The sequence below is a fragment of the Filicampus tigris genome, chromosome 17, assembly GCF_054856515.1.
Source record: "Filicampus tigris isolate MCC_2025a chromosome 17, RoL_Ftig_1.0, whole genome shotgun sequence".
Taxonomy (NCBI): domain Eukaryota; kingdom Metazoa; phylum Chordata; class Actinopteri; order Syngnathiformes; family Syngnathidae; genus Filicampus; species Filicampus tigris.
The window spans coordinates 8,034,975-8,051,360 of NC_141233.1; the positions used below are offsets into that span (position 1 = coordinate 8,034,975).

The 16,386-nt window shown below is 39.4% G+C and overlaps 3 protein-coding genes across 6 annotated transcripts in view; all 3 read left to right on the forward strand.

Moving 5' to 3' along the window:
- The window catches only part of ksr1a (kinase suppressor of ras 1a), a 29,007-nt gene extending 20,740 nt beyond the window's left edge, over window positions 1-8,267 (forward strand). Inside the window, exons 16-21 of one of the 3 annotated variants that reach the window (XM_086057539.1) lie at window positions 83-179; window positions 514-647; window positions 1,168-1,299; window positions 1,403-1,538; window positions 1,618-1,751; window positions 7,036-8,267. In XM_086057539.1, the coding sequence (XP_085913665.1) occupies window positions 83-179; window positions 514-647; window positions 1,168-1,299; window positions 1,403-1,538; window positions 1,618-1,751; window positions 7,036-7,099 (697 nt within the window). In that variant the 3' untranslated portion in view covers window positions 7,100-8,267. Of the gene's footprint in view, window positions 1-82; window positions 180-513; window positions 648-1,167; window positions 1,300-1,402; window positions 1,539-1,617; window positions 5,594-7,035 lie in introns of those variants that run through there. The other 2 variants (XM_086057540.1, XM_086057541.1) reach the window with 2 other exon arrangements.
- On the forward strand, window positions 7,038-10,169 carry LOC147133172 (uncharacterized). The gene is made up of 2 exons (XM_086057544.1): window positions 7,038-7,176; window positions 8,279-10,169. Exon 2 carries the CDS (start codon window positions 8,293-8,295, stop codon window positions 9,034-9,036), a length of 744 nt encoding a protein of 247 aa, XP_085913670.1. The 5' UTR covers window positions 7,038-7,176; window positions 8,279-8,292; the 3' UTR covers window positions 9,037-10,169.
- Window positions 10,170-10,280: 111 nt separating this feature from the next.
- Window positions 10,281-14,621, forward strand: LOC147133173 (oligodendrocyte-myelin glycoprotein-like). 2 transcript variants are annotated; one of them, XM_086057543.1, is made up of 3 exons: window positions 10,281-11,269; window positions 12,611-13,454; window positions 13,618-13,795. In XM_086057543.1, exons 1-3 carry the CDS (start codon window positions 11,262-11,264, stop codon window positions 13,642-13,644), a joined length of 879 nt encoding a protein of 292 aa, XP_085913669.1. In that variant the 5' UTR covers window positions 10,281-11,261; the 3' UTR covers window positions 13,645-13,795. The 2 variants fall into 2 exon arrangements, with proteins under 2 accessions (XP_085913669.1, XP_085913668.1); XM_086057542.1 differs by having other exon boundaries at window positions 12,611-14,621.
- The last annotated feature ends 1,765 nt before the right edge of the window (window positions 14,622-16,386 follow it).

Sequence of the window (16,386 nt, forward strand, 5' to 3'; positions counted from 1 at the left end):
GTCACTTGAACCATGCTGTGTAAATTCAACCAACACTGCACCATTAAAGTAACAAAATACAATTGTTTTTCATTCTGTTCAGTTTCTGTAAAGGGAGGACACTCTATTCCGTTGTGAGAGATACTAAAAACACTTTGGATATCAACAAGACCAGACAAATCGCCCAGGAGATTGTCAAGGTAGTTTCTTGTTGGTTCATTAGGTATTAAACAACTTGTTAATAAACATGCTCCATAAACAGTCTTTAGTATAATGTCGCTGTCCTGTGAAAAACACTTGTCTCCAATTTTGGAAACTGTTTTTAATTTTCACTTTAATTCGATTTCTTTAACGCGGAAACATGATTCGGGTAAAAATAAGAAAATGAAAAAAAAAATGGAGATAAGTGTTTTTCACACGACAGCGACGATAAATACTTAATACATTGAGCGGTCAGTTAAACAAGCCAGTTCTTGATAGCATGTAACAAACAAGGTTATGATGAAACTTATAATGAACTGTCTCCCAATTTAGGGAATGGGATATCTGCACGCTAAGGGCATTGTCCACAAAGACTTGAAGTCGAAGAACGTCTTTCATGATACCAACAAGGTTGTGATCACAGACTTTGGCCTTTTTGGGATATCTGGTGTTGTTCAGGAAGGGAGGTAAGCGGTGCCACTGGTCGGTTAAAGCCAGCAGCCGCACACCGTCGCCAAGCCGTATTCATCTACACATGTTAAAAAATGTTTACATTATCTACCTGTGACTAAAAAAGGTAATTGTCATGAAGAGTCTTTGTTCTGCTGAAATGGATGCACCAAAGTTGGTGTTTTCATGTGGGTCAGATGCATCCTCGAGAAATTTGCCAAAGATGCATAATCTTGAAACAAGATTTAAAAAATGCTCCTTTATCATCGTGACAACATATGTGGGGCTTTCTCTCTCTTTTCTTTCCTTTCTCTCTTTGGATATGTCGCAGACAAAGAACTATACAGTAGCTACAGTGACCAGGGCAATGCACTTTAGCTTTGTTAATCACACCACATAGTGTGTGGTTCAATAAAATAATATATGTATGTAGTGCTTTAAAACGACACATCACTCGGCATGACATATCTTTCTACCTCTTTGACTGCAACAAGATAACGTCTTTAATACAACTTTTTGTTTAATGAATTGTCTCAGGCGGGAGAATCAACTAAAACTTCCACATGGCTGGATTTGTTACCTGGCACCGGAAATAGTGCGTAAAATGAGTCCAGGTAACAACGAGGACCGCCTTCCTTTCTCCACTGCGGCAGATGTGTACGCCTTTGGGTAAGATGTGCTCTGCGCACCGATATGGGACAGCCTGTCCCAAACATGAAACAGTAATCATGCTTTGGTCCACCCCCTCACCACCACCGATTTTTTTTTGAAGCACCATTTGGTACGAGCTCCAAGTAAGGGACTGGCCAATCACCAATCAGCCTGTGGAAGCAACAATCTGGCAGGTGGGCAGTGGAGAAGGAATCAAAAAGATCCTGTCAGAGATCAGCCTGGGGAAGGAGGTCACGGTGAGTCCAAGTTGTCAGACTCGCAAGCGAGTTCAGGGTTCATCGGCTCTTCTGACCCGAAGAGTTTTCTCTGTCTCAGGAGATCCTCTCGGCCTGCTGGGCTTACGACCTGCGGGAGCGGCCCCCTTTCACGCAGCTGGCCGACATGCTGGAGAAGCTGCCCAAACTCAACCGCAGGCTGTCTCACCCGGGACACTTCTGGAAGTCAGCTGAGTAGGTATCCCACAAGTCAGCCGACCAGATGAACGCTCTGATTATAAGGGGGGGAAAAAAAATACTTTGCTGCATTGAGTCAGTCACAACAATGTCCTTGCTGTTTTTGTAAAAGAGAAGCTTTTTAAGTTGATGTACCATTGGTGTTGTTTGGACGATTTACAGTCTCTTCTTTGATTTTCTAGACTCTAGAGACTGAAAGGAAAATGAAATGCATAATTGTACTTTGGCCACATTTAGAAACATTTTTTATTTGTAGGTGTACTCTTTCACAGTGTATGCATAACAGATGTCCCATACCAGGATCTTTTAGAATTGTGTAAAGATTTCCTCAAAATTGTTGGGAATAGGAATAATACTGAATATCGTCGCTGTCCTGTGAAAAGCACTTGTCCATTTTTTTTCTTTTTACGTGAATGGGGTTTCTGCGCTACAGACATCGTATTAACGTGAAAGTTAAAAGTGACAAAATTGGACATAGGAGTTTTTCATGGGACAGCGATGATATATTGTAATGTATAACACACAGTGCATAATAATTTAATAAACGATTAGCAGCATGTTGGGGCAGTGTTGAGCCTCATAGTTCTGAGATTTTGTGTTCCAATCTCAGTTCCGGTCTTCATGTGTGAAATTTGTCTATTAATTAATCATTGACATCTTTTATTAAAAAAAAGCCACTTTCAGATGATAGCATACATAAATAAAAAATCACTAACTCGACATGTGGCCAGGGTATGAATAATTTTGGGCTTTCCTGTACAGCCTGTTTAACTAGAATTTAGTAGGGTATTGCACAAAAATGAATGCACTGTAACAATTGGTAAACAAATCTATACACTTGCAAAAGTCTTAACATTTTTTTCACCACAGTTTTTGTGGGATTTAGCACAGAAAGTAATATATTTGTAATTAGTACAATAATTGACAATATTTTTTTGTGTGCACATTCTTACCTTTTTCTGTGCAGCCTATTTTTCGCCAGGCTTACGTGTGATTCTGCACAAAAAGTCATTATGGGGTGCATTTTTGGGGGTGATTGTACACTATTCTCCAGCCAGCTGTTTTCACTACAAATGTTTATTTGGATTCCAAAATTAAAATTCTCTCTCTCTCTCGCTCTCGCTCTCGCTCTTCTCTCTCTCTCGCTCTTCTCTCTCTCTCGCTCTTCTCTCTCTCTTCTCACTCTCGCTCTTCTCTCTCTCTTCTCTCTCTCTCTTGCTCTCTCTCTTCTCTCTCTCTCTCTCTGTATATATATATATATATATATATATATATATATATGTGTATATATGTGTATATATATATGTGTATATATGTTTATATGTGTGTATATATATGTATATATATATATGTATATGTATATATGTCACAATGGTGCCTTGAGTTACGAGTTTAATTCATTCCTTGACCATGGTTAAAACTCAAAGCATTCATCTCGCAAATTATCTTTCCTCATTGAAAGGAATGGAAATTACATTGATCCATTCCACACCCAGATTTTGTTGTGAAAAATAGCACTCCATATCATACATAATAAAAACATAGTATTGAAATAAAATTAAATAGAATCAAACAATTTTTGTCAGACTTTCTTCTTTAATGCACGTTTGTGCCCTGGCCACCTGAGTGCCACATAAGACAGACACACAGATATACTGTACTGGAGACTCGGCTCCTCTCTTGGCTTCTCAATGCGGCAGTAATATTAGTTATTCTTCACAAAGGATAAGTAATATAAGCCTGTGAATATTATAAGTCTACATATGTTGCTGCTTCATTTGTGTTCAGCTATCCATTTGAAGTATGACAACACTCTCACACAGATGATATTTGGTAGCACGTGTGCCTTTGGAGTTTCCTGTTTTACGCTGTTTTTATTAAGGTAGCAGAGGCTATTATATGGTTGTTTAAAATTCTCTTTTTGTGTTTCATGTAATAGTAATCTTTAGATGAGAGTGGTAGTAAATGGCTTGAAGCCTCTTTTTCCAAGTATATTTACTTATATCTGCCAAACTGCTAAATATTTCGAAGCTTGTATCTTAAGTGTGCGCTCGCGAGTAAAATAAAAAATTGGCCGATCTCGAAAAACTCATATGTTGGATCACTTGTATCTCAAGGCACCACAGTAATTTGCGGTGGGTGGGGTGTACACTTTTTTTTTTACACGCTTACAATCGTTGCATTTTTATAACCAGCCTGTTTTCAGTAGAATTTTCAAATATTTTTACAGTTATAATTCAGTATCTTTTTAATCACCTTTTTTACATGCATCGCTCATTTTTTTTTGTCAGCTCTTGCTCATTTTTCACAAGAACCTGTTGCCGCAGCTAACATTCAGCAGCACTGTATGTAATAATAGTATCCTTCTTTTCTTCTGCTTCATGTACTTGCACTTGAGGCGAAAACCACATCACAGAAATAATTTTGCAGATGAACTAATACATTAATCATAATCTCTAAGTGTGTGTTTACTGGTCTGCTTCTCTTGAAATCTTCCCAATCTATGCCTTTAACAGATTGACTAACCGTCTATTAATGATCGCCTCTTCCTTTGCTCTCTTTGTCTCTTTTGTCTCCTGTCGGCCTCCAGGTTGTAGCGGCAAACATAAGCAATGCAACACAAAGCCTGGGTCTGCCTTGCATGCTCCCGAATCCTTAACGCCCACAGGATTGTTCAAAGCATTGCCTCGAACACACTCTACTTACACACACGCACTCGTCTTCGTCTTGTTTGAAAAGAGAGTATCAGTGGACTGAAGTGTAGCACACTTTTTCTCCTGCCCTTCTTTTGGGTTACTCTGAGGCTTTGGTGGTGACCACGCATACACACACACACACACACACACACGCACTTTGCAGGACATTCAGTGCACCACAAAACCCTTAGTCGATCTCACTTGCGTGATGTGCCCAAAGCCTCTCAGTTCATTAGGCTCCATTTTTCACAGTGATTGCATGTGTTTTGCAAAAGGTCCTTTTTTTTTTTATTTGCCGTATTTTTTTATTTTTGTAATTTGGTGAACCTACCATTGTAGCGTTTTGTGGCATTAGTTTTAAAAAGAAAACATTAAATTCTTTGTTCTGTGATAATTTGGTGACCCCCCCCCTCCACACTCACCCATTGATTTCTTAAGCATTTAATTACATATCCCTCTCCCTCTTCAGTCAACATCCTCCCAGGGAAAGGAATACATGCTGGATTTTTTTTTTTTTTAAAGCTGTCAAGTGCACCTTATAAGAATATTCGTTATTTCAAGCAGCTGAGTGACTTCATAAGGAAAGAAAAAAAAAAAAGAAATGAAAAAATCAGGAACCTGGCGCAAAAGTGTCCTCAATCTTCCTTAAATATTACCTCTTGTTTGTGTGTGTGTTGTTTTTAATTTTTTTGTTTTGTTTAGTTTAGTTTTATTCTTTTTTTTTTTTTTTTTTTTTTTTCGGTTCTTATGCTTGCAATGTGTTTGTGTGTGTGCGTGACTGGAACATGCTGGGTTAATTAGTTTATTGTTGCATAGCCGTTGGTAAGTACTGTAAATATATTATTTAATGTACAGCAATTTATGACGATCTAACATTTGTACAAACATTTTCTATGTAAAAGGCATCACCACATTTTTTTGAATACGGCCCGCTTCCGCCGATACAGATGTATATATATTTATATTTTTGTCATGTATAAAGAAGACTGTACATTTTTTTTAAAATGGGCCAATACATGTTTTTTATTTTCTGTTGTAAAAATTCATATTTTTGTATTGCATGTGAAGACCGTTCTGTACACGCAGGTTCTGTTTTCATCTATGGAAGACAATAAAATGAGGCTCGTCATGTAACAATACAAAGTGCTTTTATTGCCCTCCTGACTGCAGCTTTTGTTATAGAGTGAAGCCCTGCTTATTTGGTGGTTGGCATTTGCTTGTTTGTAATGTTTTAATTTTTTTTGGGGGGGGGGCTGGGCCGCGGTGATATAATAAGTGAGGGAAGGAGTTTCAATTAGTTAGGCCATAGCCTTGTCTAACTGAAGAAAAAGTACTTGTCCACCACCTTGTGTCACCTCCAGGCAATTGCAAACCTATTTGGGTGGGCATCACTTATTCATTGTTTTTTATATTCCCAAATAGCGGGGAAACACTATCCAATATTTATTGACACTTTAGAATTCAAATCAACAGGAAATTAACCGAGAATATAAAATGAGCATATCATCACAGCATGGCTGTTTATTGCAGAGTAAAGTCTCCAACTGTAGGTGGCACAAAGACCCAGCAACAGAGGGCGACTTGCCCTCTCCAGGTTGCATCTGGGTCATCCAAATATCGATCGGACATTCCAGTAAAGCGCATTTATCAGGGTGTCCTAATCTACTTGCTGGTCCTCATCTTGTTTTAGACCAAACTTTAAAGCCTCAACAGCAGCAAAACAAAAACACCTTGCGTTTCACCTTGCCGCCTCGAGAGTCATTTCGGCGAGGAATCAATCAAGAGTCTCGCTACGTGTCAGTAAAATGAGAAACTGACTGATAAGAAGGGAGGGAGGGATTTTTGCACACTCATACTGATCCATTCTGCACAGAAGAAGGTGCTAGTGGATCACATGACCTTGCAGTGGAGCGCTTAGAGCGGACACAAAATGTCCTCTTTCTCCACTGGACCGACGAATGACAAATTGTCTTTTTGTATTTTGCCATATTTAAGTCAGATACCCTTGCATTTATTGATGTCGCTGTAGAGGTGGCAAAAGTACTCACAGTATGTACTTAAATAGAAGATACAGATACTTGTGTGGGGAAAAACACTATAGAAGTACTGATTCCACTCTAAAATCTAAGTGCAAGAGTAAAAATGAAATTTTACTGTGAATTATACACCTGCTTTCATAACTTGACACGAGAAGAAAAAAAAAAAAAGAAAAACACTTCTGTACCGTACTCTTGGGACCGTTACCTGTTCTCAGTTCCTTTTACATGGTCTTCATTTACCATCCTGTGATGCTCCAGTTAAGTGCCTCTTTTAGTCAACAACACAACACTCTAAAATCACTGAAATCAAAATGTGCATTTAGTCTGCTCACACCCAAGTTAGTACGACCTGAGTACAAAGAAAAAGTAGTCTTGGCGTACAGTATATATTAAAAGCGTGTGTATGTAACATTTATTACTTTTGCGCAATGCCACCACTGCATGATAATATGCCTTTTAAAAATATACCAATCGTTTCACCGCATCTTGCCATTTTGTAGTGTGTCACAGATGTTCCCACTTAACCACTTCCTTTTCTCTTTATAGCTCAAATGGAGAAGTGAGCCTGAGAAGGCTTTTACACGGCATTGATTTGTTTGACTGTAAATGAGTCTTTTACACGCTCGTATTCAACTCCTCTCCTTTTTGTCAAGCAACATCTGCATCTTGGAATCAATCACTTCCAATGTAAGTGACTTCTTTTTTCTTACAAAAATGTCCTTTATTCCTTTTAATGCCAGGACAGCCAGCCAGGTTCAGACATAGCCAGCACGCCCTAAGTTTATAGGGACAGGGACTTCTTGTTACAAGCTTACCGTGCTTACTTATTTTATCCGTAGTATGCCTATACCTTCAAATTTATTTTAGTTCTTGCATAACTGTTTATTTGCATACATAGATTACTTACTGAATGAATTCATGCTGTACCTTCCTACCAAGTAGGGTTATTACATTCAGAGTGACTTTCATGCTTATTTATCCATATGTCCTCCTTAATGTTCGATTTTGTTTGTTAGTGTATATCTACTTGGTCATAACTTACTTATGGCCTTCTACTTTACTGATTTTATAACCCACGCAGCGCTCTTACCTGCTTATTTGTAAGTTATAGATGGCTCACTACTGAACTTCTGTTCCATACCTTTGTTCCCTATCACTTAATGACATTACATTTCCTCTTACCAAGCTACTTACTTACAGACATAGATGCTACTAGTTTCTGATCAATACATACAAAGTGAATTTCATGCTTATTTATTTGCCTCCTCCTTGGTGTACCTACTTTACTTACATTATCTAGTTACTTAGAACATATTTTCTTACTTACAGTATGAACTCATCTATATTGGGGTTAGGCTTATTGCCTACCTTCTTATTTGCATAGCTCCACCTATATATCTCAATGTGCTTCTTATTTTATATCCACTTATAACAACTTAGTCATTTACTTAGATACATTTGATTTACTTACATACCTATTCAATTACTTCTGTGGATTCCTTATTACTTGACCACTATTAGATAGATTTCTACCAACATTTTTCTAATTGCTTACCCACCCAAGTTGAATACCTAGTTACTCAACTTCCTCGTTGTTATAGCATTTACATGAATTGTTGAATTGTCTTCATCTTTAGTGATCTACTTACATAAATAGTTCTTACAAATATGCTAATATACTCATTATTTACTACTTACTCACCCTTACTCCCAAGTTGCTTATTGTTTTGTTTGTCTGACCTACTTAGCTGACCAGTGCTGACTCACTTGTTCCCTTTATTCTTTTCAGCTACATTAGCAACCATGAAGGCCCCCACAATCCATCCCCTGTTATACGGCATAATTATACTCAGGGCCCTGCTGTGTGGAGCTCAAAACAACTCATCTAGTGTGCCTGCCTTGTTGGAATTGACTCCTGACCCAAGAACACCAAAAGCAACTTTACCGGCCAGTGCTATTTCTCCGCGTCAATCATCCACAGGTGCCACTACTCAACTCACCTCTTCCGTCAGAAGCCCCACTAAACCGAACCCTTCTCCGGACTTGACACCAAGCAGTGCCACCACACCCGTGGCCGTGTTGGACGGTCCTAAATGTATCCCGCTCGTGATGCTAACAGGAGGCCTGATCCTAATCTGTGTCATTCTGCTGCTGTCCACTTTAATGCTGACCTGCAAAGTGTGCCACATGAGCAAACACATCAGAATGCTGGGAAGCGACTCTGCAAAGCGGATGGAATCGGACGGGAAATACAAAAGTAACTCGGAGACGGAAGCCAAAGAGACCAGTATGTTACTGACTGACTTGAGCAAAACACAGAAGGAAGTGGACCGTAGTGGCCCCAATGAGGAAGGTGTGAAGGTACAGGAGAATGGAGAAAAGCGAGAAGGGAAGGAGTCTGAAGAGACTCCTAAAAGTGAAGCTGCTGCTGCTGATGTCACCCCAGTTGATGATTCATCCTGTCTGACACAGCAAAAAGATGTTGACGCCAACGCTTCAGCTGACCCCTCCCCTGATGGCACGGAGGAACAAAAAGATGTGGTTTAGCATTCTGTGTGTGGTCGGTCCTGTTACCCACTTTTATCTTTACAAAATTTTGCCAAATCGCTCCACGTTTTGTTTAGTTTTGTTTTTTGTAGCCCAAGACATTTACAACGAACTGCCACATATTTGTTGTATGCAAATTCACATATTTTGTCATTTTGGGGGTAAACGATGCTCTTTTATTCGCAAAAATAAATAAACAGCCGTTTTGTGCTCTGGCCTGCCATGTTGTGGCATCTTGATGATGAATAAATTAGTTGACTTCAAAGAGTATAATTTACACAGGAAATAGTGCTCTGTTGCCATCTTGTGGCATGTTGTGGTCAATAATCTATATTGAAATGAGTTGGAGGATCATTTGCACAAAAATAGTGCTTTGGCGCCATCTTGTGGCATGTTGAGGTCAAGGAACTATGTTGAAATGAGTTAAGGAATAGATTAGAATAGTGCTTCAAGGCCATCTTATGGTATCTTGGTGTCATGGAACTACTTTGAATTGAGTTGATGAGTTTCATTTTCGGGGGGAGTGCTTTGACGCTATTTTGTGGCATCTTTGTGTCAAGGAACTATGTTGTGATGAGTTCAATTTAGACAAAATCTGAATTTGTGGTATCTTGATGTCAGGGACTATGTCGATGTGAGTTGAGGAGATTCATTTCTTATTCATTATTCTAGTGTGTTACAGTGCTTGAAAAGTGCCAAACTATATTTGCCTAATCACCTTTAATAGATAGCTGTGATGTTGCAGTTTTTTTTAATAACTAGAATATACTGTATAGAAATATAATTTGAAAAAAAAAAAAAAATACTGTTTGCTTGAAGGAATGTGTTTGATTTAATTGAAGCTGAAGAAGGTGCATCCTTTGATTTTTCTGTATGTGGCCCTCAGAAGAAAAATGTTTGGACAACTCTGCTCTAACAGTAGCACCAGCATTATAACACAGCTTTGCACAATTTGTTTATTACACACCCACGCTTATTGTACTAATGACCTGCTAGTGACAAGCAGATAAAGATTGTAAGCACCATCGCAAATGCATTACAAGCCTTTTATTTCTGTGTTTATTGGCTCACCATTGTTCATATAAAGTAATGTGATGTTATACAGAATTGCAATTAAACACTATAAAAAGTGATTGGACTGATGTCTGCCTTGTTTGCACGATGTGTCACACCGAGAAGCTCAAACCTTTTTTAAGTGATGGTTTCTTATTTGTTAGTACGTAAGAAAGAAGCATTTCAAAAGAATTTGACATGAGCAGTTTATTTTCTGACTTTTAATTCCACATTAGAATAATAAGTGAAAAATAATACCCCGAGTTGGAATGTTATGAGGAAAAAAAGCATTTGAGAAAAAGGGACAAATAACAGTAAAGTCATATTTTTAATGAAATATTTCTAATTTACATTTTGTAATATGATGAAAAGGGTCACACTTTGAAATTATTTTTAAATTCTGATATTTTATTTAAAAAGGCATAACTTTATAATCAAATCTGCATCTGTTTCACATGTACACAATAGTATTTGAAATATAGTTTTCATTTTTGGGGTTAAATATCGCCCCCAGCCAACCCCAACCCACCCCCACCAATGTAGCCCTCGAGTTGCCCCGCATTGGCCTCAACCGAACAAAACCAGTCGACGGTGGTGCTCGCTGTGCAAATTGCTGCTGACGAACGGGAAGATGCAGTGGATGAGAATCATCTGCAATACAGCTAAAGCCTCTTTATTTACATTTAGCATGATTACTCATTTTCCTCTGCGGAGGGATGTTTTCCAAAGGTATTATATTGATTTAGGTGATAACAGACTCATTTCTTTTCAACATAAGCAGACCACTCAATCTAACCACGGCACGAGCATTAGTTGTTCAATGCAGAAATAAAGTGTGAAAGCCGCCAGATTGAACAAGGACTGATGAGGAGTTTCCTTCAGAGGAGCCAGCCCCTCTATTATGTATTCCGTTTTTCTCCCATTCCTCTCCCCTACTCGGAAACACCCTCCCCACCACTAAGCAGCTACAGCTTGATCGGCCCGCCCAAAGGATCCATCTGCAGAGACGGGCGACATCAATTTGAGGACAAAAAAGGGCCCATTGAAAACTTCTTCAGTAACACACACTGGATGTGGACGTGTGCAAGTGTCACATTCTTTTTACAGCCAGCTTGTCTCAAGGTTCAAAGTGTGAGTGTCTGCACAGCACAAAGGAGCCCTGAAAAGTAAAAATGAGAAGGTGAGTTGTGAACTAAGTACTCTTGGTTTTTTTTTCCTCCAACGTATGTTGAGATCACATAACAGGAGTTTTGTTTTGCCTTTAAAACAGCTGATGTTGCAGTTCTTTTTTTTTTTTTTAGTTATTCTGTGGAGTCATTTGTTTATGTCTCAGATTGACAAATTGAACAGCTGAAATCTTTGTTTCATTCGAAACAGCCTGGAAACTTGAAACACGTTTTTGTTAAGATAAAAAAAAAATCAATTTTCCATTCAATTCATTTAAATGCAATTGCTTATTTCAATAATTCTTAAACTTGTTACACCACATAAAATACTTCTAGTTCTATCAAAAACTGTATGTAATATTGTAAGCCACTGTAACATGGACAATATGAAACTTTGAACATTAACATGGCTCTTATTAAAATATAGGAAAAAAATAGAGCACAGTTCTGTAAATAATGATTTAGTTCAAATGTACTGCACATGTGTTTGAAGACAATTAAGAAAGATGGCATGCAAATACAGTATATTGTATTGTTACCGGTAAATACAATCGAACTATACTTAAAAATGTGCGGCTTGATTAAAAGAAAAAAAAAAAGTATGCATGGCTCAAGCTTTATTCCGTCTGTTTGTCTAGCAGATTTTAAATGTTGCAAATTTAACTTCTATTTAATTCAGTGATTCTTTCGCATACCACTAGAGGGAGCCCACAGAGCACTAGTGGTACTTGTATCAGTCTTTGCGAATTTTGTTTGCAATATTGCTGCATATTTAAAACACGTAATCTCCTGGGTTAATGGTATAAAATACCACCTCAAGAACTATACACAGATTTAAGACAATAACAACGAGAGAAAACTACAAACCTGCCAAATGGTGCTACAATAGCATATAATAGTTTTCTGAAACATATATGGCATCCAAATCTAATTTTCCTTATGTGTAGCTTTCTTAAAATTGCCCATAAATGAGAATACTGCAGTTCTGTGCAAAAATAAATAATTGAACTTTACCATACTTAGAGCAACAGTATATGTAACCTGGCAGAAACATTTCCTTTGGCATCAAATTGACACACAACGTGACGGTGTTTACCTGCAAACAATGCAGTGGGCCGCAAGAATGTGTGTGCGCAAACAAAACGTGCCTAAGAGGGGCAGCCTCTGTGCTGCAAAGAGCAGTGGAACCAACCAGCAGTTTGCTACCAGGGAGTAAACGTACAGTATATATATTCCGTATTCACAGTCCACACTGCAGGCATCAATCTTACTTACACAGCATGCTCTCTCCCGAGGTGAAGATGCTGCGTAAGAGAAACCATAATACGTCGCTCTCCCTCTCTTTCTCGAAGCAGGCGTGCACTGCAGATTGTGTCCCCTAATGAGGCCCCTCTGGAGCTCCTGCTTGTCTTGTTGCTGGGGTTACGAGCCCTCGCCGCGTGCCCCGCCGCCTGCTCTTGCGGCCGCAGCCACAGGGACGTGGACTGCTCGCGGAGGGCCCTGCGAGAGCCGCCCGACGGCCTCCGCCGCGACCTGCGCTACCTCAACTTGTCCCACAACCGACTCCAGAACCTGGACGGCGCCTTCGCCTCCCACACGCACCTCCGCGTCCTCGATGTTTCGCACAATCGCCTGAGCCGCCTGCCCGGGCGCTTGCCTCGCTCCCTCTGGCAGCTCCACGCCGCCTCCAACCGAATCCTCCTATTGGACAAGAACGATACGGTCCACCAGTGGAACCTGAGGGTACTTGACCTCTCCGACAACAGGCTGGAGAGGACCGTTTTCATTAATAACACACTGATCAATCTGTGTACGCTCAACTTGAGCTACAATCACCTCCGGACGTTTCCTACCAACATGCCCGCACGCCTGGAGATCATCGACATCTCCCACAATTCACTTGCGAAGGTGCTGCCGGGATCACTGGACCGCCTACCCAATTTATCCCTTTTCTACCTCCACGCCAACCGCCTTTCCGAGCTCCCCGTCGGGGTGTTTAACAAGATAACGTCGCTTCGGGTCCTCACTCTGGGCAACAACCCTTGGGCCTGTCACCCGGAGGCTAGCGTGACCCACCTCCTATCCTGGGTGCAGCGTACCCCCGCTCTCGTCTTGGGGTGCCCCTGTCACCCTCAACCAATCTGTGGAGGGCTAAAGGAGGGGTGGAACTTAACCTCCCTCAGTGTACCTCCCACGATGGTGAGCACACAACTATCATATGAGCCTGGTGTTTCCCAGGACTCCATGAAGGCAACAACCACAATCATCAACCTTCCCGATACTTCAGTTCCTGCAGATCACAGACCGCACATTCGTTTTCACAGTGTTCCTAACGAAACCTCGCCCGGTTTCTCTTTCACAGTCTCAACCCAAAACACGAGAATCATGACAAAAAGACCTATGAAGATAACCGACTACTTCCGCGTTACTGAAAGCACCACCATCCAGGTAATGAAGACAAGCACTCTTCTTACTGAGAGCGTTAGGAGGAAGGATCCCTCGTCTTCCGGGAGTGTCAACAATATCGGTCCAACTCTGGGCAACTTCTCCTCACCCTTTCTCCGGTTCAGCTTGGGCTTCCTGTCTCTCACACTACCTATTTTTAACATCTAAAAGGACTTTTAACATGTAAGAGACCCAACACGTTTTTTTTTTTCCCTACTCATGCAGTATGAGGGATTTCTCACTTTTTAAAAATCAGTACAGCCTCAGCCCAATTTAAATTAATCCTAACATATTTGTCTAAATTGTGAATAGACCACAAACCTTAGCCCAAAACTGTTCAACTCGTTCAGTACCAGACATTTTTAGACCCTCTTTTACCCTAACATTTGTAAAAATTTGAAAGGTACACAAATAAATTCCTGGGATTGAATGGCTGGACTGTGAAAAAACATATGCCTTTGGGACTTTCATATCATTTAGAAAAATATGTCATGCAATGTCATGCAATGAACAGATGTAGGCACATGATGGCACTATACATTCAAGTACTACTCTGAAAGCTGACTGGAGCTTGATGGCGCAGACTTGAATTGATCCTCACATTTCTTACCAGGATATATTAATTGTACCTTCATTATTACATTATATTAAAACAACCGAAAGGATTTATTGGACTTATTTAACCTTTCTAGTCTTTTGTAGTCACAGCATATGCAGTGACGGTTAATGAATACATTTTAACAGACTCTGTTCTGCTATGCTTTATTTTAATGTCAGCCCAGGAATAATTAACAAAGTCGTAATTTGCTGCAAAATATTAGAGATTTTATAAAGATCCAGCATTTACGTTGATGTAGATGAATGTAGCTGATCCAGCAATTTTATTTTTTTTTCAAAACAATATTGCAGCTAGCATTCTGTATATCCAAATAAAGTCATGCGCAAATCCCAATTCTTTGTTTTGTCACTTTTGTGTCAGAACCTCTTTTTAGAAGACCTTGTTGTGCTGCACTTTATACAATCAGACGTGGCGATTTTATTCTAACACAGGATGATAAATTATTCAGCAACTACATCTCATGAGTAAGCATACTAACTAAGCATAAAAGCATTAATCCCAGAAAGGCCTTTCTTCACACTTAATCGCAGTTGACAACTACCTACTACAAGCAAAGCTTTGAAAGGTAATCATAGAGCAATAACTCTCAAATATAAGGCTGTTTATTTTATGACAAATGTTTGGAAGAAACAACCGCAGCGGTTACAAAGTGCTGTACGTAAAACATAAAAGACAACGGAAATAACACAAACGCATGAGTAACATCTTCTCTGATATGAGGGCGCATGATCTCAGATGTCGATTGCCAAGACACTGAAATTGTAATTTCGAAATCACAGCCTGCATAATGTCACTTACTTTTCTACACGAGTTTGGAAGTAAACAACGGTATTTTTCTAACAGCCAGTAGTTCATCTGGGCTGTTGTAACAGGCTGCCAACAGAGATATCATCTTTGAATAAAAGACTAAACCAAGAAATGACTATATATTAGTGGAATAGTAAATATTTACTTAATAGTTCTTCATACCACTGGCGGAGCTAGGATTTTTTCCTAGCTCCGCCAGATATCTCAGGCGGTCCGCAAAGGAAAAAAAATTACAACCCCCCCCCAAATTTTTCAGAACACGCTGATAAACATTAATCATATGTTCCTTACCGACGAGGGGGGGATTGGAAAAAAAATCGGAAAATACCCAAAAGTCAATTATATGGCCTGGCAACCGGGGGGGCCCAAGCATATTTCAGGGGGTGGCAGTGCTTAATACCAATGTTATAGATAGTGTCTCATAAAGAGTGAACACTGTAATTAAAGAAAAATTTGCATCACTTGTGGACACTTATCTCTGGTATATTTTCTCTCTTGAAGTGTATATGTATTTGTAAGTTTTTGATTTTCAGAAAAAGTTTTGAGATGATTTATGGTCTACCTACTATTCTAACAGGAGCTAACTTTCTATTGCAATTTGCCACGCTACAAAGTCATGCGGAAATACGGCCCGAGTGCACAGACAAAGACAGATCTGCAAGGTATGGATGTTTTGAGAGGAGACGTGTGAAAACAAATCCGATATGTGGCGGCTAAAGCAGGACTCCCTCCTGCAAACTACGGGAAGGTAAGAGAACATGCAACACTAAGCCACGAGCATCACCCACAATGATATTTTGATCAGAGATGGCTTTATGTGTCCCAAAATGTATTTTTGATGGTGATTTGAAAAAATATCTTTACTTTTTTTCTAGCAGATCAGGTTTTTGAGATTTTATTTTCAAGTTTGACCTATAAAAGCTTGCCAATACAGATTTTACCATACGTTAGAATTTATAGCTATGACGTTTCAGAAAAAGAAAAAAAAATCCACCTGTTGCTGAACCTAACCCTTAATTCATATATTAAATATATTGCTATATTACATATTAAATGGTAATTATTATCACGATTATTAAAATTTGATATGCTCAAGAAAATATGAGGGCAGATTCGGAATCAGCGCAAGAAATTCACCTACAAAAAGTTTACTTGCATCTGTGATTAAAGCAGCACTGAAATGTAGAGAGGTCCAGCTGAGAGCATGTTTTAATTTTGTAAACAGATGGTTCTGTCATGTAAGATTGTAACGTTGTACAG

Bases quoted from the DNA above. Each gene is read 5' to 3' on its own strand.
- LOC147133172 (XM_086057544.1), top strand. From the start codon at position 8,293: ATGAAGGCCCCCACAATCCATCCCCTGTTATACGGCATAATTATACTC.